The 18,641-nt window shown below is 69.6% G+C and overlaps 4 protein-coding genes across 5 annotated transcripts; 2 read left to right on the top strand and 2 right to left on the bottom strand.

Moving 5' to 3' along the window:
* Window positions 1–5,128: 5,128 nt before the first annotated feature.
* WNT1 (Wnt family member 1) lies at window positions 5,129–6,896 on the bottom strand. Its single transcript, XM_065654339.1, has 4 exons — window positions 6,796–6,896; window positions 6,316–6,569; window positions 5,835–6,100; window positions 5,129–5,617 (listed from the first exon to the last, which is right to left on the bottom strand). Exons 1-4 carry the CDS (start codon window positions 6,894–6,896, stop codon window positions 5,129–5,131), a joined length of 1,110 nt encoding a protein of 369 aa, XP_065510411.1.
* A 2,791-nt stretch (window positions 6,897–9,687) lies between these two features.
* On the top strand, window positions 9,688–12,575 carry ARF3 (ADP ribosylation factor 3). Its single transcript, XM_065654347.1, has 5 exons — window positions 9,688–9,760; window positions 10,632–10,821; window positions 10,932–11,042; window positions 11,152–11,276; window positions 11,599–12,575. Exons 2-5 carry the CDS (start codon window positions 10,674–10,676, stop codon window positions 11,758–11,760), a joined length of 546 nt encoding a protein of 181 aa, XP_065510419.1. The 5' UTR covers window positions 9,688–9,760; window positions 10,632–10,673; the 3' UTR covers window positions 11,761–12,575.
* A 1,556-nt stretch (window positions 12,576–14,131) lies between these two features.
* On the top strand, window positions 14,132–15,887 carry FKBP11 (FKBP prolyl isomerase 11). Its single transcript, XM_065654346.1, has 6 exons — window positions 14,132–14,248; window positions 14,618–14,683; window positions 15,191–15,278; window positions 15,365–15,398; window positions 15,513–15,583; window positions 15,653–15,887. Exons 1-6 carry the CDS (start codon window positions 14,132–14,134, stop codon window positions 15,868–15,870), a joined length of 594 nt encoding a protein of 197 aa, XP_065510418.1. The 3' UTR covers window positions 15,871–15,887.
* Window positions 15,888–16,092: 205 nt separating this feature from the next.
* On the bottom strand, window positions 16,093–18,575 carry CCDC65 (coiled-coil domain containing 65). Of its 2 annotated transcripts, none has more exons than XM_065654327.1 (9): window positions 18,536–18,575; window positions 18,181–18,314; window positions 17,926–18,093; window positions 17,687–17,856; window positions 17,431–17,569; window positions 17,132–17,329; window positions 16,837–17,055; window positions 16,620–16,772; window positions 16,093–16,497 (listed from the first exon to the last, which is right to left on the bottom strand). In XM_065654327.1, the coding sequence occupies exons 2-9, from the start codon at window positions 18,307–18,309 to the stop codon at window positions 16,174–16,176; spliced, it is 1,500 nt and encodes a 499-aa protein (XP_065510399.1). In that variant the 5' UTR covers window positions 18,310–18,314; window positions 18,536–18,575; the 3' UTR covers window positions 16,093–16,173. The 2 variants fall into 2 exon arrangements, with proteins under 2 accessions (XP_065510399.1, XP_065510402.1); XM_065654330.1 differs by having other exon boundaries at window positions 18,555–18,567.
* Window positions 18,576–18,641: the final 66 nt, after the last annotated feature.

Here is an 18,641-nt window from a genome sequence, read left to right as displayed (position 1 = left end):
GGCTTTGTGGGGTGTGGCGCAGGTGGGGCGGGGCTTGGCAGGGTGTGGCTCTCGGGGGGCGGGGCCCCGGGGGGCTGACCCTAATAAAAGCTGCAGGACCCCGTGTGCCGCCTCCCCCACCTTGTGTGTGCGGGGGGGAGGGGGGGGGGCCCATCACCCTCCCCAGGCCCCCCCACCGTCCCCTGCACCTCCACGTGTGGCTCCCCCTCCCCAGCGAGGACCCCGATGTCCCGACACCCCCCCGCACGGTGCTGGGTCAGCTGGAGGCCCCGGGTGTCCCGTTGGGCACCGCAGCACATCACAGCGGGGGCGGGATGCGCCGGCCCCCCCGGGTCGCCCGTAATGAGTAGGTGAGCACAGGGGGGCTGGCCTGCGGCCACCGGCCTCACGTCATGGCCCGGGGGGGGACCCCGGGTGAGTCACTGGGGGGGACCGTCCCCCCCGATGGCCACCACCTCTTAGTCACACTGTGTGTGTGGGGGGAGGATCCCCGTGGCCAGAGGAAACCGCACAAATAACGTGTCCAATTTGCACGTTATTTAAAACCAGCTCCTCCCCCGCCCCCCTGCGCGACCCTGTCATTATCCCGGTGACACCAGCTGGGAGGTCACAGCACGGGGGCAGCCGGCGCAGTGGGGGACCCAGGCGTCCGGGCCCTCCTGTGCCCCGGGGGGGCCACTCGTGGGGCAGCCCCAAGGCCATGTCACCTCACACGTCCCCCATCCTGGTGTGTGACCTCGGGTACTGGGGTCTCGCACCTGGGCCTGGCTGAGCCACGCCAGCGACCTCAGCCCACCGAGGCACGGCCGTGGTCCTGCCCCGGTGCTTGGCACGGCTCGGCACTGCTTGACACGGCCTGGCATGGCATGGGATGGTATGGCCTGGCATGGCACAGCCTGGCACGGTACAGCATGGTTTGGTGCAGCCTGGCACCGCTTGGTGCAGCTCGATGCTGCCTGGCACATCTTGGTGTGACCCAGCACAGCTCGGCACCACCTGCTGCGGTTTGGCACAGCCAGGCGCAGCTTGGCGTGGCACAACACAGTCTGGCACAGCTCAGCACAGCCCAGCAAAGCCTGGCCTAGCCCATAACAACTTGGCACAGCCCAGAACCACGGCACGGCCTAGCCCAGCACAGCTCAGCACAGCCCGTATCAGTTTGGTGCAGCGTGGCATGGCTCGGCACGGCTCAGGACGGCTCGGCGTGGCCTGTATCAGTTTGGTGAAGCTCGGCACAGCTCGGCTCAGCTCGGCACGGCTTGGTACAGCTCAGCACAGCTCGGCACGGCCGGGCACGCTGCCCGGTGTGGCCCGGGGTGTCCCAGACGCGGGGGAAGGTGACGCGGCCCTTTCCGTGGGCTCAACTCTGCCCGAACCCCTCCCGCTCCCCGCCGAGAAAAATCACCTTCTAATTCGGGCTGCGCTGGCGCCAGCGCCGCCCCCCCGGGCCCCCCCGCCTCTCGCCGGCCCCCGGAACCCGCCGCAGTCCGGGGCTGGCCCGGGGTCGCCGCCGGGGGGTCCGCACGCATGGGACCGGGGTCCCGCCCGGTACCGGTATCCCCGGACCGGGGCGCGGTCCCGCCCGCGGCCGCCAGAGGTCGCCGGGCAGCCGGTGACCGACCGGACCGGCGGACCCGGGGGGCACCGGGGTCCGGGCGCTACGGGGATACGGGGGGACCCTGCCCCGCACCTGGCACTGCCCCTGCGGGTCCCAGCCAGGACCCGGGGATGGACACGGTGTCCCCAGAGAACCGTGACCCGTGTGTCCCCGGTGCTGGCGGTGTCCTCAGAGAGGTGTGGTCACCCGTGTGCCGGTGGTGGCCCCAGGGAGCCCTGGCCGTGGATGTGCCGGTGCTAGGGGTGTCCCCAGAGAGCCGGGACCTACGCGTGCAAGAGGTGCTGGCCGTGCCACGACCTGCGTGTGCCGGCACCACTGGCCGCGGCCCTACGGAGCGGTGGCTCCGGCCACACCACGGCCGTGCCACGTCCCTGTGCCAGCCGTGTTCCCGCAGCGCGGTGGCCGCCCAGCCCTGGCCTGGTCCCCGCACGGTGGCCGCACGGTGCCGGTTCTCCCAGGCCGCGCAGAGGAGCCGACGGGAAGGGGGTGCGGTGAATGCGGCATTGTTGCGCGGGGTTGGAGTCACAGATAATTACCTCAATTAGTTACAATGGCAGAGTAATAAATACAGGCTTAGCGGCTCCTTCCCCACTGCGGCTTCTCAGATTAATCCAGCCCGGGCGAGCGGAGCTGAAAGGAGTGATGGACAATTCATTAAACTCGCCGAATGCCGCACAAGGCACCCGTGAAGTCCGGCGTTAGCCCCCGGCGGCTCCGGCTTTGTCCCTAATTGTTCGTCTCGGGCATTGGTCACCTATCGGGGAGTGGGTGACGGCGACGGTCCCCCCGGGGCTGGCATGCCCGGGGATTAGAGGCCAGCCCTGCCACGGTTGCTGGGCGCACTGGCCCCGCGCCGGAGGAATGCGAGGGCCGGGGGGGGCGGCCGGACAAGCTGGGCGCTGGTGGGATGTGGGCGAGGGGAGGCGGGCCGGGGCTGTGCTGCTGCCGGCGGTTCACGGGGCACGGGATGGGGACAGTCCCGGAGGTGCGGCGGGGCCACCGGCCAGCCTGTGCAGCTGAACACGGCTCTGTCCCTCTGTCCTGCACCCCTGGGCACTGTCCTGTCCTTCCGTCCTGCACCTCTGGCGTGAAACCGTCCCTCTGTCCTGCACAGCTCGAAACGACCCTGTCCCTCTTTGCTGCACTTCTGTATGCCATCCTGCCCCTCTGTCGTGAAACTCTGGACACTGTCCTGTCCCTCTGTCCTGCACGTCTGTGTGCCATCGTGTCCTTCTGTCCTGCACGTTTGGGCACTGTCTTGTCCCTCTGCCCCACACCTCTGGGCATGGCTCTGTCCCTCTGTCCTGCACTTCTATGTGCTGTTCTGCCCCTCTGTCCCACACCTGTGGGCAGAACCCCCCCCAATTCCCCAGCCTTGCCGGGGGGGCCCAGCCCGCAGCAGTCCCAGCTTGGGGCCGCCATCCAGCTGTTACCCAGCTTCCCAGATGTGACGGGCTGGCACGGGACAGGACCTCCCTGTCCCTGTCCCCGAGCCGGCCCCGGCGCTGTCACAGCAGCTATTTCCAGCGCCCGGGCGTATTTGTTCAAGCCGGAGAGGTTTGCACCCTGCAGCCGGGTGCCTGCCCCGCACCCGGGGTGCCCCTGCCCGCCCGGGGGTCGCGGCTGCCCGAGGTACCCGGCGGTCACCAGCGTGCAGGAAAAGCTGAGTAACAGAGGTGACTTATAAGAATGTCATTATCTATATTCCTGACTCGCTACCGCAGGAAAACAGGCTATTTTCATGCCCTGTGCGTGTGCAGAATTTAGCAGGCAGATAACTCCCGGCAGGCGGGAGATGCTCGGAGGGTTATTTCGGGCTGTGTTCCTTTCCAGTCATTTTTTCTCGCATTTCTTTATTTTATTTCGCCACGCCAGGCTGTGTTTTTACCTTGGCACAGACAGCGGGGGCCCCCGGTGTTTTTTTTTTTTCTCCCCCCCTCCTCTGGGTCTAAACATCAACTTTTCCACTATCGGCCCTGGGGGATATTTTGGGCAGCGGCAGCGTCATCCCGCAGCCTTTGATGCTGCGGATCCCCAGGGGCCCCGTGAGGTTCCCGGCTCCGGCCGCTGGGCAGCCCGGGCTGTGGGGTCCCCCGGGGGTCCCCGGGCAGGGTCCTGCCTGCTCACCGCGGCTGGATGTCACCGTGGCCCCGTGGTTTGCCCCATGCCGGACATGGGGACGGGGGCTGCAGCCCGTTGCTTCACCTTGTTCTGACCCCAAGATGTGGGGTTACAGTATAGGGGGTGTACACGGGCCCTGCCCACCCCAGGGGGATGGCCACCCTGGTGGGACACCCGACCCAAGGGGGTGCCCACGCCGGGGGGATACCCGAGCCAAAGGGATGGCCTTCCCAGGGCGATGCCCACTATGGTGGGATGCCCATCCCAAAGGGATGTCCTCCTCCGGGGGATGCCCTCCTCGCAGGATGCCCATCCCAGGGGACACCCGTGCCAGCCGCAGAGCTGCACCCCCACCTTCGCCACAGCCTTTCCCCGGCTGCAGCCAGAACACGTGCAAGGGTGTGGGGCTGCGTGTGGGGCCGGTGGCCAGTCCCGGCCCCTGCCCCAGTAACCTCGGTGCCCTCCCCGGCCCCCCTCCTCCCCCAAAGCCGAGGGGAGCCGTCAGCCCCGGCCGGGAGCGGTGATGGACGATGCTCATTCCCTGTCTGCCGTCTTGTACCTCCCGTGGCCGCTCCCAGCGCCCGGCCCCGGCGGCACCAGCCCCGCCGCCCCGGCAAATTCCAGCGCCGGGGATGCCGCAGCCCAGGTGCCATGGTGATGGGCGCCCCGGCCGTGGGGATGGACACCCCGACGGCCGCGCTGGAGATGGGCACGATGGGAGAAAGAAGGGGGTCTGCGGGGAGGGGATGTCGGAGTGGAGGGCAGAGGAAGGGAGTAGGATGGACAGACAGACGGCTGGAGGACACAGAGGGAGGAGGTGAGTGTATGGAGAGGTGATGGACAGACGGACAGAATGGATGGCCGAGGGCAGCGAGGATCAGCTGCCCAGCCCCAAGGTTTGGGAGACACTGCCCCCCTACAGGTTGTCCCCTCCCTTCCCCGGCCCCCCAGAAATGAATCGGGTCAGGACTGATAAAAATATATCCTTTATTCTTCTCTAAAGGCTATCAGTGAAACTTGTAACAAAGCATTATTATTATTATTTATTATTATTATTATCTTTAATTATAAAACACAGGGCCTGGGGCCATTGAAGTGGGGGCTGAGGGGGGGATAGCATCAAACCATCCACAATAAATATTTTATTTACAGTGGGAAGGGGACCTCCAGGCAGCCGGAGCAACTGAGGGGTGGCCGGGAAGGTGCGTGGCACCCAGCCCACCCAGGCTGGCTACTGACCCCGGGGCAGCCGCTCTGCCCAGGACAGGACAGGAGTCCCCAGGGTGCAGCCACATGCCCACCCATGGGCGCCTTCAATCCAGCCAGGGCACCCATCACGGGGGGTGGTGCAGACCCCCTCCGGGGCTGGGCAGGGTGGTCCCAGGGGGCTCACAGGCACTCGTGCAGCACCTGCGTGTTGGTGCAGTTCAGGCAGCTGACGTGGCAGCACCAGTGGAAGGTGCAGTTGCAGCGCTCGGTGACCCGCTGGGTGCGTGTGCGGTACCCGCGCCCGCAACACAGCAGCTCGCACCCGTCCAGCCCCGGCGAGGAGCTGTTGCAGAAGCGCCCAGCCGTGCCTGCTGTCCCCGTCTTCCCGCTGTAGGTGCAGAAATTGGGTGACTTCTCAAAGTAGACAAGGTCGTGGGGAGAGGGGGGTTTGTGGGCCGGGTTCTCAGGCTCCAGGTGATGCAGCTCCACCCGCGATGCCCGGTTGCTGCCCTTGTTGCCGTAGATGACACGGGAGGCACCGTCGAAACGATCCTTCAGGACGTCGCCCACGGCGCGGAAGGTGGGCAGCCGCATCCAGCATGTGCGGACGGTGCAGGAGCCCGACATGCCGTGGCACTTGCACTCCTGGCGCATCTCTGAGAAGACCGTCTGCAAGGGGGGCGAAGGACTGGTGCCATGAGCAGCCTGGGACCCCCCGCCAGGGACCACCATGCACCCCGCTTCCCGTGGTACCACATCACGCTCAGCCTACTCAAACACCTCTCTGATGGTTCCCAGCCCAAGCACAGGGACAGGCTGGGGGGCTCTGTGGCTGTGTCTATGCCTGTCCCCCCACAACGTTGCCCGCAGCCCCCCATGCTCTCACCATGCGCCCGGCCTCGTTGTTGTGCAGGTTCATGAGGAAGCGCAGGTCACGGCCCTTCTCGCTGGAGTCCACAAACTCCCTCCCAAAGAGGCGCCCAAAATCGATGTTGTCACTGCAGCCCCCCCAGTGCCAGTCGGGCCCCCCAGGGCCGCGGCGTCGGTAGTCGCAGGTGCAGGACTCGATGGAGCCCTCCGAGCAGGACCGGGCCACCGAGTGCGTCACTCCAGCGCTGGTGATGGCAAAGATGAACGCTGTCTCCCTGCAGCCTACGGAGGGGAGCGGAGCCTCAGGGCGCTGCCAGGATGGGCAGGAGACACCCGCTGGCAGCCCCCACCCGCAGCCACGCTGGGCTGCTGATGGGCTGGGGGCTGGTGATGCCATGCGGTGAACCAGGGGTGCTTCGCCAAGCATCCCGGCTCAGGCGTGCCACCGAGGAGGTCTGGGGAGCCCCCGGCCACCTCCCGCCACCCAGCAGCCTCACCCCGGTTGACAATTTTGCCGAAGATGTTTGGGCCCTGGGAGGTGGGGCAGTTCCAGCGGCGGTTGCGGAACTGCCACTTGCACTCCTTGATGGCGGTCTGGAGGCCGGAGCTGACGCTGTGCAGGATGCCGGGGTTCTGGCGGATCAGCTTGCGCTGTTTGCGGCTCAGCAGCTGCAGGCTGGGGTCCAGCACCAGCTGCACGTTCTTGGAGTCCGTCAGCAGGTTGGTGGACGAGGCCACGTTGATGATGCCCCTGCGGCACAGGCAGGGACAGTGATCACCAGGGAGGAGTCCCCGGCAGCCCGCTCGCCACCTCAATCCCACCGTGGGGGGGCCTGACCCCAGAGCATCCTCCTCCCCGGGCATCGCCCGCAGCCGGATCCCACCCGGGGGTCACACCTGCGCTCCCCATCCCTGGGGACGGGGCAGCTGGTGTCAGCCCCGTTCCGACCCCCCCCTCCCGGTGCCGGCGGACTCACCACCACCGCCCGCTGTTGTTCACCGCCAGCGTGTTGGAGAGGGAGGAGAGGGCCAGAGCCCAGAGAGCCCGGAGCGCCAGCCCCAGCGCGGCGGCTCGCATGGCTCCGGCACCGGGACGCCCCGGCAGAGTGCGCGGGCGAGCGGCCGCCGGGGTATTTATGGTGCCGCGGAGCCCCCGGCCCGGCCGCTACATCCACGCGTGTTTCCGGACGCGCGGGGCGCGGGCAGGGCGGGCGGCTGCGCTGAGGGCGGCCGCGGGGAGCTACGGGCGGGCGGGCCGGCACCGAAACCGGCAACGGGCTGCAGCCGGTGCCTGGTGCCCGGGACGCGGCGTCGAGAGTGCGGTGCCCGTCGCTCCCTGCCCGATCCCCGGGGCGCGGCGTCGGGGGGTCCGTGCGCGGTGCCCGGCGCCCGATGCCGGTGCTCGGCGGTCCGGGCGCGGTACCCGGTGCCCCTGCTCGGTGCCCGCTGCCCGGTGCCGATACTCGGTGGCCGGTGCACTGCCGCCGGCGGCTCCCCGGGGAGGCGGAGGGGCTGGACTCGGCTCAGCGCGGCGGGTGCGCAGCGCTCAGCACCCGGGAGCATCTTCCAGCCCCTTCCCTCTTATAGGGGCGGCGCGGAGGGTCCCCATGGGCCGGTCCCGCCGAGCGGGGCCTCCCCGCGTCCTCGCCCTAACAATGGGGAGCGGCAGAGCCGCGGCACCTCTTATGGGGCGGCCGGAGCGGCGGCGCCGGGCCTGTCCGTCACGGCCCGGATTAGCTCGGCGGGTGGCTGCGCCCCGTGCCCAGAGCGCGGCCGGGGGGGGCCCGTCTGCCGCCCCCGGCCCCCACCTCCCCGGCGCCACCGCCCCGCGCACACGCTCTACCGGCACCGGCGGGGAGAGGCCGGCACGGCCCGGGACAGCTCCCGACGCAAGGAGGAGCAGATCCCGGAATAGCCCGGGACAGCTCCGGGCGCACGGAGGGAGCGGGGGCCGGGATAGCCCGGGATCTCCCGGGACAGCCCCGGGCGCACGGGGGAGTGGAGTGACGCTATCTCCCGGGATAGCCCCGGGCGCACGGGAGGGGCAGAGTCCCGGGACAGCCCGGGGCTCACCGGGGACCACAGCCCCGGGACAGCCCGGGAACACCGTCCCGGGACTCCGGGTTTGAGAAGGGTACGTGCAGCTCCCCGGGCGCGGGGCCGTCGGGGCTGCGCTGGTCGCCAGTGCCGGTCCAGAGCCGCCGATCCCCATCCCGTTCAGGACGCTGCCCGTACCGGTCCGTACCCGGCGCGACGGGGCGGCCACGTCCTCTCGCCGCTCGGGGCCGGGTTGTCCCGACCGCCGACCCCGCACCCTGGGACCCCTGCAAGCGTGCCCGTGGGCGCCCACGGCATGTGCAGTCCCTGTGGGTGCGAGACGGTCCCACACGGCTCCCCCTGCCCCAGGGCGCCCGGCCTGGGCCGACACCGAGTGTCGGATGGAGGGAGAGATGGAGCGGGGGGAGAGGGACGGAGGACGTGAGGGGATGGAGAGGAGGACGGGAGGATGCCCGGACGTGAAGGGCGGCCTGGCGTGCCCGCGGACGGGACACGGAGACGCACGGATGGTGTTTGCCCGCGTCTCGGTGGGGACGAGGGTCTGTCCCTGCTGTCCCCTGCCCGGGTGGGTGTGAACAACCCGTTGCGGAGCCGGGGCGGGGGGGCGCTGAGCTGAGCCCCCCGTTGTGGCGGGGCCGGGGCGGGGTAATCTCCCCGCGGCGGTTTCCCCGGATCAGTCATGCGGGGCCGGATTAGCCCCGCTCGCCCGTCACGGCCCGGGGCCGCCGCTCACGATTTCAATTCAAGGACGGACAAAGCCCGGGCCGGCGGCGGGAGGGGGGGCTCTCACCGGGCAGCCCCCGCGCCCTCTTCCCCGGCCCGGGAGGGGCCCAGAGCCGCCCTGGGGTTTGCTCCAGGACGTCGGCTCCCGCCCCCCCCTGCCCCGGTTCCCGGCCGGGCCGGGCGGTGTCCGCGCCCTCGGGCCGCCGCCCCGTCGGGGCTCCCGGGGCTGAGGTCAGCGGCCGCGGGGAGGCCGCGGGGTGCGGCCGGGAGGGCCCTGCCCGGGGCCGTGCCACCACCGGCGGGGCCCAAATACGACTGCCCCCCGCACTCCATCTCGAGACCCTCCAGGGGGTCCTCTCACCCCAGCTTCCCCCCCTCCCCGCTCCTCACGCTGCCCCGGACGCCTCCTCCGTCCCCCGCGTCCCCTCTGCGGAAGCCCGGCGGCGCAGAAGGGCTCCCGCAGTCGTCGAGCCGGCCGGTGCTGCCGGTGCCCCCGGGACGGCCGCCCTTACCTGCCCGGGGCGGGGGGGCTGCGTGTACCGTCGCATCCCGCCGCACCGAGCAGGAGTGGACGGACGGACAGCGGGACAGCTGGGCGGATCGAGGGACCGGAGAGGGGAGGAAAACCGGGGGATGCCCCGCGCCCGCTGCCAGCCCCTGCCTGGCCCGCGAGCACCGGGACGGCCTCGGTACCGCCGGTACCGCACCGGGCCGGGGCGGGGGAGCTCCAGCCTGGCCCGGGACAGGGCGGGGGTCCCTGTGCTGGGGGGAGCATCCCTGGGATCCCCGTGCGGTTATTGGGGTCCCTGCCCGCCCCGTGCAGCACAGGGCACTCGCCCCGCCGTAGTCCCCCGAACGGGGCGCTGCCCGCCCCCCCGGTGCTCATGCTCGGGGGGGGCATCGAGACCCCTCGCTCCTCCCGGTGCAGCCCCCTCGGCATTGCTGCAGCTGCTGCCATGGAAACGCCTCGCGGCTCTCGCCAGCTCGGCGCCCCCCCGTTCCCCGCGCGCCCCCGGGACCGGTGCGGGGGGGGGGCGGGAAGCGGGGTGGGGGGGGCACCGGACGCTCTCGCGAGATCGGCGCGATCGGGCCTCCGCTTCCGGCGGCGGGAGCGGTGCAGAGTCAGCTGCGGGTGGGGGGCGCCACCGGCACCGGCATCAGGTGCGGGGGGGGTCCGCGGGCAGGGGCACCGCGCATCGGCGGGTGCGCTGCAGCCCGGGGGGGTGGGCACCGCACCGGCGCGGGGGGGTCTGCGGCGCGGTTGGGGGCGCACGGTGCATTGGGGGTGCGGAGCGCCGGGGGCGGGGGGGGGGGGGGCGGGCATCGCAGCGGGGGGGGTGATGCGGTGCAGCGGGAGGGGCGCGGGGTTCGGGGGCGCGGGCAGCGGCCGCGGGGCGGTGCGGCGTGCGGGGGCGGGGGGCGACGCGGCGGGGGGGGCGGTGCAGCTGGGGCGGGGGGGGAGTGATTTGGGGGTGCGCTGCAATCCGGGAAGGGGGCGGTGCGTTGGAGGGGCGCAGTGCGAGCGGCGGGGGCGGTGCTGCGGTCCGGGGGGGGGGTGGCAGTGAATTCGGGGGGCGTCGCGCCGAGGGGCTGCGGCGGGGCCCAGGGGCGGGCAGCTGCCCACGGCCGGGAGGGGCGCGCTGCGGTGCGGGGGGCGCCGCGTGGGGACGGCGGAGGGCGCTCGGGGCCCCCCATGGGGGAGGCTCCAGGGCCGGTGGGGTTGTACACAAGCTGGGGGGTGCAGAGGGGCGGGCCGGAGGGCGGCTGTGCCTCCCCTCAAGGAAGGCTGGGACTCGTGCCTCAGTTTCCCCCAGTGTGGAGCCCATCCTGTCCCTTTGTAGGGGGGGGCTCCATTGTCAGCACAGCCCCCCCATATGGAGCTGCACACAGGGGCAGCCCCCATGGAGTGTGAGCTCTGCCTCCCCCCAGGGCATGGGGGTCCCCAATCCCTGTAGCACAGGAGATCCCTGGAGTTCTGCAGTGCCCCCCAGTTCTCAGGGACACCCCCCACCCCTGCCCCTTGCCCCCGCAGGATCCGGCCTCGCCTGTGGACGGAGCCAGCGCCGCTGTCACCATGGGCAACATCTTCGGGAACCTGCTGAAGAGCCTGATCGGGAAGAAGGAGATGCGGATCCTGATGGTGGGGCTGGATGCTGCCGGGAAGACCACCATCCTCTACAAGCTGAAGCTGGGGGAAATTGTCACCACCATCCCCACCATAGGTGTGCGGGGTGGGGGGGCACCAGGCGGAGACACCTCCCCATGCGGACTCCTTGGAAAGGGGCTCACGGCTCCACATGCCTCAGTTTCCCTCCGCTGTTGCTCCTCGCAGGGTTCAACGTGGAGACAGTGGAGTACAAGAACATCAGCTTCACCGTGTGGGACGTGGGTGGGCAGGACAAGATCCGGCCCCTCTGGCGGCATTACTTCCAAAACACCCAGGGTAGGTCCCCCCGGCGACATGGGGAGGGGACGGGGCTCGCTGGGGAGTGGGATGTCCGTGGGACGGGACAGACCCTGCACCCCCAGCAGTGCCTGCTCGCTGTCCCCAGGCCTGATCTTTGTGGTGGACAGCAACGACCGGGAGCGGGTGAATGAGGCGCGGGAGGAACTGATGCGGATGCTGGCGGAGGACGAGCTGCGGGACGCCGTCCTCCTCGTCTTTGCCAACAAGCAGGTGGGGCTGGGAGTCCCGTGCTGAGGCCGGGACCATCCCCAGGGCGTTGGGGCTGCTCTCTGCGTGCCTGTGGCAGGCACGTGTCCATCCCTGGGATGTCGGGGCTGGGATCTAGTGACCCCCGTGGCAGGACCATGCCCATCCCCATGGCATCAGGGCTGGTGTCTCACATGCCTATGGCAGATCCTGTAGCCTCAGGGCTGCTGTGCTGGGATGGTGCCCGGCCCCATGGCATCGAGGCTGGCGTCCACCCCCGTGGTGGGATAGAGCCCATCCCCGTGGCGTCAGGGCTGGCGCGTGACTCCCCTCGTCTTTGCCCCAGGACCTGCCTAACGCCATGAACGCAGCGGAGATCACAGACAAGCTGGGGCTGCACTCCCTGCGCCACCGCAACTGGTACATCCAGGCCACCTGTGCCACCAGCGGGGACGGGCTCTACGAGGGCCTCGACTGGCTCGCTAACCAGCTCAAGAACAAGAAGTGAGCGGGTGGCCGCTGGCCCCGGCCCCCCCCATGCCCCTGGCCCCCCCCCGGGGCCATGCCAGTGCCCCCCCCGGCCGCTCCCTCCCTGCCCCGGTTGGGTTTTGCTTTCTCTGGCACCGGTTGCTGTGGGGTTTTTTGCCTTTTTTGGGGTCTCCTCAGTTCACCTCGGATCTCGTGTGTGCGTGTGTGGAATATAGCTCTATATAATGTATCTGGGGGGCGGGGGCAGAGCCCCGAGGAGCAGGACGGGGGCTGGGAGCCACCTCGGTGCTGCCCTGCCTGGGGGGGCCATGCCAGGGCACCCCCATCCCCATGAATGTCCCCACACCCCCCACCTTCATCTGGACCAAATGTGGGGGCAGCGGGGCCACAAGGGGCATTTGGGACCATACACTCCCCTCCCCCCTACCCCAAGCATCCCCTTCCAGCCCTGTGTGCCCCCAGGGGTCCCACATGTCCCCCCTATGTCACTTTGAGGCAGGTCTCCTCCCTGCAGCACGACCCCCACGGGGGGTGCCGGGGCTGCCAGGACTCCCACGGTCCCCATGGCTGTGCCCCCCCCTGGCCACCTGCACCCCAACCCCATGCCAGCATAGTGATTGTATGTCCCTGCCCCTCACGGACGGACAGACAGACGGCCCCATACTGTACCCCACCCCCCGGCACCGTATTTATACCCCCGGTCTGTGCTTGGTGTGACGTGTCGCTGCGGCTCTGCCCCGTCTGGGGATGTGTGTACTCGCCCCCCCCGCCCCCATGCCTGAGACGGTGGGTGACCCCCGGCCCCCCCCTTGGATATTAAACATGTTTTATGTAGCACGGCCCCATGGCTCTTCTTCCGCTGCCCCCCCGGCATGGATTCCCGCAGAGGGAGATGGTGATGGACAGCCCTGGGCTGGATTTAATTAGAAAGAGCTTAGCGGGGGTGAGGGGGGCTGGTGGGGGGGTAAGGGGGGAGCCTCCCTTCCCAGGCTCATCTTTAGGGGAATATTGGATGAAATGGTAAATCCCATTAATGCTAATCCCAGCCGGGGCGTGGGGACGGTGCCAGTGCTGGGACGGGCGTGAGTGAGGCTCAGCCCCCTGGTGTCACCCCTGCACGGGACAGGGGACTGGCTGAGTCCTGTTTGGAGCCAGCGCTGCTGTCCCCATTCCTGTGTTCCCTCTGGCTTGGGGGTTGTTGGTGTCCAGAATCCCTCTGTGCCGGTGGCGCTAAGTTGAGATGTGGTGCTGGATGCCTGGATGCCTGGGTTACTCCAGCATGGGGGGGTCTGGAGCGTGGGTGACCGGGATTCCCCGGTAGGCTGGGAGCCACAGAGCCAGCACCGGCGCGTTCCCACCGCCTGGCCTGGTGGCTTTGTGGGAGGGGCGCAGCCTGGTGCTGACCCGGCGGCCCTAATCCCATTAGCACCCCGGACCCCAGCCGCCAGCCCGGCTTCCCCACCTCTCGGCAACCGGGGCTGGTATGTGGGTGCGCCGGTGGGGCCGGCATGCCGATGCCGTCGTCCGGGAGCTGCACCGGGGCCTGCACTGGCACCGCCGCCAGTGTGGCCACCGCCGCTGTCAACAGGGCCATCACCGCCGGCACAGGGTGAGGGAGGCTGGCTGCACCCCATGTGTGACCCCCCCTGAGCCAGAGGCTGCTCCCCGTGTTCCCCGGCTCCGGGATCTGCCTCCTGCCCCAGGAGCTGGTGTCCCGCCCCAAGCACAGGGACACGGCGGCTTCGGGACGGGTTTAGCTCCGCAGGGGCCCCAGCCCAGCCCCGGGCCACCCGTCCAGCCTCTCGCTGGTGGGAGCTCAACTTCCCCTGTCCCACATGGCCAGGGGGGCTGGAAGTGGGGCTGGGGTGCCAGCAGAAGGGTTGCTCTGCACCCACGGGGTTGCCGGGGAAGGGTCCTGGCCCGGGTAGGTGCCCGTTTCTCCAGGCTTTGCTGCCGCCTGCTGGTACCGAGTCCCGACGGCGCCGGGACCGCGAGTGCTGCACCCCGCCGGTCCCCTGGGGTGACCCCCCACCCGGACCCCCAGCTCGCCGCGGGCAGGGGCGGCCGCCTCCGCCCGGGAGCGCCGGGACAGCCCCCGGGTGGAGCCGAACACCCGGTCCCCGCCCGGGCTGGGTGGCACCGGAGCGCGGACGGACGCGTGTCCCCGGGCACCGCGGGGGTGGCCGGTTCCGGGTCCTCCCCGCCCCGCCGGGGCTCGGAGCATCTCCGGCCGCCCCCGCGGCGCGTTGTCTGTCCCGCCGACCCGTCCCGGTGGAGCGTCCCGGTGCGGACGGGGGCGGGGGCGCGGGCCCGGGGGGCGGTTCCCGGGGGCCGGGCCGGGGGGGGGCGGTCCCCGTGCCGCCGCCGCCGCCGTCGCCGCCAGCCCGACCATGCCGCCCCCCGCCGCGCTGCTCCTGCTGGCGCTGCTGCTGCCGCCGCCGCCGCCCGCCCGCGCCGCCGAGAGCGAAACCGAAAGCGGCGCCCGGGGGCTGCGGCTGGAGACGCTCGTGAGTTCGGGGGGAGCGGGGGGTACCGGGGCGCACCGAGTACTGGAGACCCCCGTCGGCCCTCGTGGACGGGGAGCTGGGACCGGGGAGTCCGGCGGTGCGGGGGGGGAGGGGGGACCAGCGGGACGCTGTTACCCGGCGGCGTGCCGGGGAGCCCGGTCTGGGCGGGGGGCGTGCACGCGGCACCGGGAGAACCAGGCTACGGAACGGGGGGCACCGGGAGGACCGGGCTGCAGGGGGGGAGCACGGGGCACCGGGAGGACGGGAGGTCCGGGAGGGGAGTTCGGCTCACGGAGCGCCCGGGGGCTCCCTGGGCACCGGAGGGTACGGGGGGACTCCGGCCCGGCTCCTCGTGACCTCCCGTTGCAGGTGGCCCCCCCCGAGGGCTGCACGGAGCTGTCGGCGCCGGGGGACACGGTTCACATCCACTACACGGTGCGGGGGGGGCGGCGGGAGGAACACGTCAGCACTGCGCTCCCCGGGCGGGGCGGGGGCGGTGCCGCCACCGGCGGGGGGAACCCTGGGCCGGCACCGGGGCGGCTCCGGGGTGGGCATGGGGGTGGCACCGGGGTGGCGCTGGGACAGCACTGGGGTGGGTGGCACTGGGAGTGACATGGTGACTGCTCAGGGATGGGCCCTGAGTGGCACCTGGACTGGCATGGGAGTGGACCAGTGTGGGCATGGGTTGGCACTGGGACCAGCACTGTGACCAGCACACAGATTGTCCCAGCACTGGGAGGATGGTGGGATATGCCTGGGGCAGCAGCAGGGTCAGCACAGGGGTGGCACTGGGATCAGCCCAGGGGTAGTCCTGGGGGGACAATGGGACCAGCACCAGAGTGGGAGTGGGACAGCAGTGCCAGTACCAGCACGGGGACAGTCCCAGGGCAACACTGGGACCCGCACGGGGATGGCTCCGGGACGGTGCCCATGTCCCCGCAGGGCAGTCTGGAGGATGGACGTGTCATTGACACCTCCCTGAGCCGCGACCCGCTCCAGGTGGAGCTGGGCAAGCGCCAAGTCATCCCCGGTGAGTGCGGGGCCCGGGGGGGTAACCGGGATCTGGTGCAGCTGCGGGATGCCCCCGCTCACCCCTCTCCACCCTCTCCCCTCCAGGCCTGGAGCAGAGTCTGCTGGACATGTGTGTGGGGTAAGGCAGGTGGTGGGGCCAGGGGGTGGGCAGCAGCCCCCCCGCAGCATCCCCGCTGCGGTTTTTGGCACGGGTCTGGCCCCCCAGGGCACCAACAGTCTCTCACCATGGCAGGGAGAAGCGCAGAGCTATCATCCCCCCTCACCTGGCCTACGGCAAGCGGGGCTCCCCCCCCACCATCCCAGGTGAGCCCTCGGGGTCCCTCCCCCCCGCCAGCCCCCGCAGCCCCTGCTCAGGCTCTGCTCACCCCCCAGGTGATGCGGTGCTGCGGTTTGAGGTGGAACTGGTGGGTTTGTCCCGGGCCGGTTACTGGCAGAAGCTGGTGAATGAGGTGGTGCCACTGCTGTGCCTGGGGCTGGTGCCGGCGCTGCTGGCGCTCATCGGGTGCCACCTCTACCGCAAGGCCAGCAGCCCCAAGCTCTCCAAGAAGAAGCTGAAGGAGGAGAAGAGGAACAAAGCCAAAAAAAAATAAAACGCTTCCCCTCAGCATCCGCGGCTGCTCCGTGTATGCTCTGTCGGGCTCCGGGGGTGGTGGGAAGGGGCTGTGCACCCCCCAAGCTCCCTGCCCGCACCAGCAGCGGGGATTTGGTGTGTCCAAACAGGGCAGGGGGTGACAGACCCACACCTGCCCTGATGAAGCTGAGTGTTACCAGAAATAAGACCCCGAAGCACATTTTTGGGCACAGTTTGGCTCTTTTATGGCATCTCTGGGCAGTCACGGTCTCTGCAGTGTCCCCAGGCACCAGGCTGAGCAGGGGACATGACAGGGGGATTCTCAGCCGGTGCCGCTGGAGCTGGGAACAGGGTCCAGGAGGCTGTTGGGGTGTGTGGCACTCTGGTGACCTTGCACAAGGTCCCCCTCGGTGCGGGGTGAGTCCCTGGGGCCGCGGCTCTTGTGTTGGACGCCGCAGAGTGGATTGGGCTCCACAAGCACCTCCTGGCTGATCGAGATCCCCTCCATGTACTGCTGCAGCAGCGCCCGCAGCTGCCGGTTCCTCCACCTCAGGGCCGCCCGCTCCTGCTCCAGCGCTTTCTCCTCCAGCTTTGCCTTGTTGAAGCGCTGCCAGAACCGCTCCAGCCCCACGTAGTCCCGCATGGCCTGGTCGAGAGGCAGGGGGGAGGGCAGGGGGTCCCCAACGTGCAGCCAGACTGTCCCCAAGGCTGTATCCTGCCCCTCACTGCTCCACGGCAGCATCCGGGCCTCGGGTGCTGCCCCCTCACCTGGGCCAGGGGCTCTGTGGGTGTCTCCTTGAAGACTCGCTGAGCATCTCGCTGCTCGCCCTCCACCAGTGAGGAAGGGTAGAAGGGCAGCACCTTCTCCTCCTCCGTCTCCAGCTTGCGGCACATCTCGGCCAGTTGCAGGATGCGCTGGCCCTGGGGAAGAAATGCGAGTGAGGGACTCCCTGGTGGTCCCTCGCCCCGGGGCCGCCGCTCTCACCTTCTCCACCACCTGCTGCAGGGCGCTCAGGGCTGCGCCGCTCTGCACGGCGAGCCTGGCCAGGTTGCCGTGGGCCTTAGCCCTGGCCTGGTTCAGCTTGCCCTTGAGCTCCTGGAGCTGGCGGAAAGCTCGTTCCTTCTCTATCCGCAAGTGCCGGTTCTGCTCCTCGTTCTCTCGGAGGTGAGCTACGATCTGGCCCTTGGTGGCTGCCACCAAGTCCTGGGGACAAGCGAAACGTGAGCGGCGGGATGGAGGTGTCTCCGCTCTCCTGCTCAGCCCCGTGACCTGCTGCAACCTGGAGCTTTTGCAGCTTCTTTGCCTGCATCTCGATCTCCCTCGAGCTCTTCTGGTCCTTCTCCTTCAGCACTTCAAAAGCGATCTTCTGGTGCTCGGTGGCCGCCGTGAAGCTCTGCATGGCCTGTCGGAACTGCTCCCAGAGCTCTGCTGTCTTCCCGCTCAGTTGCAGGCGGCAGTACTGCTTCTCCTGCAGGCTCTGGGGACAGACATGGCTGTGGGTGACCCAGCACCTCCCAAACCTCACCGTGTACTCTGCTCACCAGGCCCAAAAGGCTCCTTGCTGGATCCTCCCCGTGCCTTGTTCTTGATGTCATCCCGGGCGCTCTGGAAATTCAGCGTGGCCTCGTGGTCACTCTCACTGTAATTCTGCTCCACGGTCAGCACCATGTCCCGCAGGTAGCAGCTCTCTCGCTTGTGCTGCTCGAGGATGGACGTGCTGGGGAAAACACAGGGGAGCTGCTGACAGAGGGAAGCCATAGTGGTCTCAACTGGGTCGTGAGAGGGTTCAGCTCCAGGACAGCGGGTGCCACTGCTGTCCCTGCCCCCGCCGTACCGCTCAGCCTCAAACTCGCTCTGCATGGCACTCAGCTGGGCACTGTACCCGTCCTCCAGGCAGGCCAGGCGGCAGCTCTGGAGCTGCAGCAGGTGGTCAATGTTGTGCACGTGGCTGCGTAGGGCCCGGGCGTGCTGCTCCTCTGCCTCCTCCAGGTCTGTGACCAGGGACTGTGGAGATTTAGGGGGGTTCATGGGTGGGCCCTGGTGCTGTCCCCACCCCGCTAGCCCCACGCTCACCTCGATGACGCTGTCCTTGCAGTCCATCACCCGCGCAAAGGTCTGGCTGAGGATCTCGATGTCCTGGCGCAGCTCCTTGGCCTTGGCTTCCCGCAGAATCGCCTGCCACTGCACATTGAGCTTGTGGAGGTTCAGGGTGCTGCTGTGCTGCTCCTTGGCCAGCTTGTCCTGGGGGGGAATGCGCGGTGGGAAGGGGGTCAGGGGTTGGGCGGCATGTGGAGAAACACTGTCATGTCCCCCGGGGTCCTCACGCACCTTCAGGAAGCGGGTGAGCAGCTCCTGCTTGGCCTTGGCAGCCTCCTCCTGGGCCAGCGCTTGGCTCTGCAGCAGCAGGAGTCCATCCTGCCCCGCCACCGAGGCCTTCGAATGGCGCTTTGCTGGCATGGCGGCTGGGCCCGGGCACACGCCGTGAGGGGCGGGGGGGACGCCCGGGGGTCCGGCCCAGGCCCCTTCCCCCTTCGCCCACCCCTGTCTCCTCCCGGGGTGGCCCCAGGCACCCCCCGCTTTGGGACACCCCCAGGCCCCATGGTCCCCGCACCCCTCCGGTGTCCCCCCCGCTCCTCGACGCCACCTCCCGCCCCGCGGGGGTCCCGTCCCCCCACGCCGGTACCGATCGCGCCCTCCAACACCTCTGTCCCAGCCGCCGGCGTCCTACCGGTCTCCAAGCAACAGCCACTTCCGGTTCAGGGCGGGAGCAGGGCTCCACTTCCGTCTTC

The sequence above is a fragment of the Caloenas nicobarica genome, chromosome 33, assembly GCF_036013445.1.
Source record: "Caloenas nicobarica isolate bCalNic1 chromosome 33, bCalNic1.hap1, whole genome shotgun sequence".
NCBI classification, from domain to species: domain Eukaryota; kingdom Metazoa; phylum Chordata; class Aves; order Columbiformes; family Columbidae; genus Caloenas; species Caloenas nicobarica.
This window is presented reverse-complemented; position numbering and strand designations above follow the sequence as displayed.

What these genes read in the sequence shown, in the direction of transcription:
- WNT1 (XM_065654339.1), bottom strand. Translation starts at nt 6,896, where the DNA reads ATGCGAGCCGCCGCGCTGGGGCTGGCGCTCCGGGCTCTCTGGGCTCTG. An exon ending in CGGCAAAATTGTCAACCGGG is followed by an intron (nt 6,101 to 6,315) that starts GTGAGGCTGCTG and finishes TCCCCTCCGTAG; the next exon opens with GCTGCAGGGAGACAGCGTTC. An exon ending in ACAACGAGGCCGGGCGCATG is followed by an intron (nt 5,618 to 5,834) that starts GTGAGAGCATGG and finishes CCCCCCTTGCAG; the next exon opens with ACGGTCTTCTCAGAGATGCG.
- ARF3 (XM_065654347.1), top strand. Translation starts at nt 10,674, where the DNA reads ATGGGCAACATCTTCGGGAACCTGCTGAAGAGCCTGATCGGGAAGAAG. An exon ending in CACCACCATCCCCACCATAG is followed by an intron (nt 10,822 to 10,931) that starts GTGTGCGGGGTG and finishes TGCTCCTCGCAG; the next exon opens with GGTTCAACGTGGAGACAGTG. An exon ending in TTACTTCCAAAACACCCAGG is followed by an intron (nt 11,043 to 11,151) that starts GTAGGTCCCCCC and finishes CGCTGTCCCCAG; the next exon opens with GCCTGATCTTTGTGGTGGAC.
- FKBP11 (XM_065654346.1), top strand. Translation starts at nt 14,132, where the DNA reads ATGCCGCCCCCCGCCGCGCTGCTCCTGCTGGCGCTGCTGCTGCCGCCG. An exon ending in CAAGCGCCAAGTCATCCCCG is followed by an intron (nt 15,279 to 15,364) that starts GTGAGTGCGGGG and finishes TCTCCCCTCCAG; the next exon opens with GCCTGGAGCAGAGTCTGCTG. An exon ending in CTGCTGGACATGTGTGTGGG is followed by an intron (nt 15,399 to 15,512) that starts GTAAGGCAGGTG and finishes TCACCATGGCAG; the next exon opens with GGAGAAGCGCAGAGCTATCA.
- CCDC65 (XM_065654327.1), bottom strand. Translation starts at nt 18,309, where the DNA reads ATGCCAGCAAAGCGCCATTCGAAGGCCTCGGTGGCGGGGCAGGATGGA. An exon ending in GCAAGGACAGCGTCATCGAG is followed by an intron (nt 17,857 to 17,925) that starts GTGAGCGTGGGG and finishes AAATCTCCACAG; the next exon opens with TCCCTGGTCACAGACCTGGA. An exon ending in AGAAGCTGCAAAAGCTCCAG is followed by an intron (nt 17,056 to 17,131) that starts GTTGCAGCAGGT and finishes GCTTGTCCCCAG; the next exon opens with GACTTGGTGGCAGCCACCAA.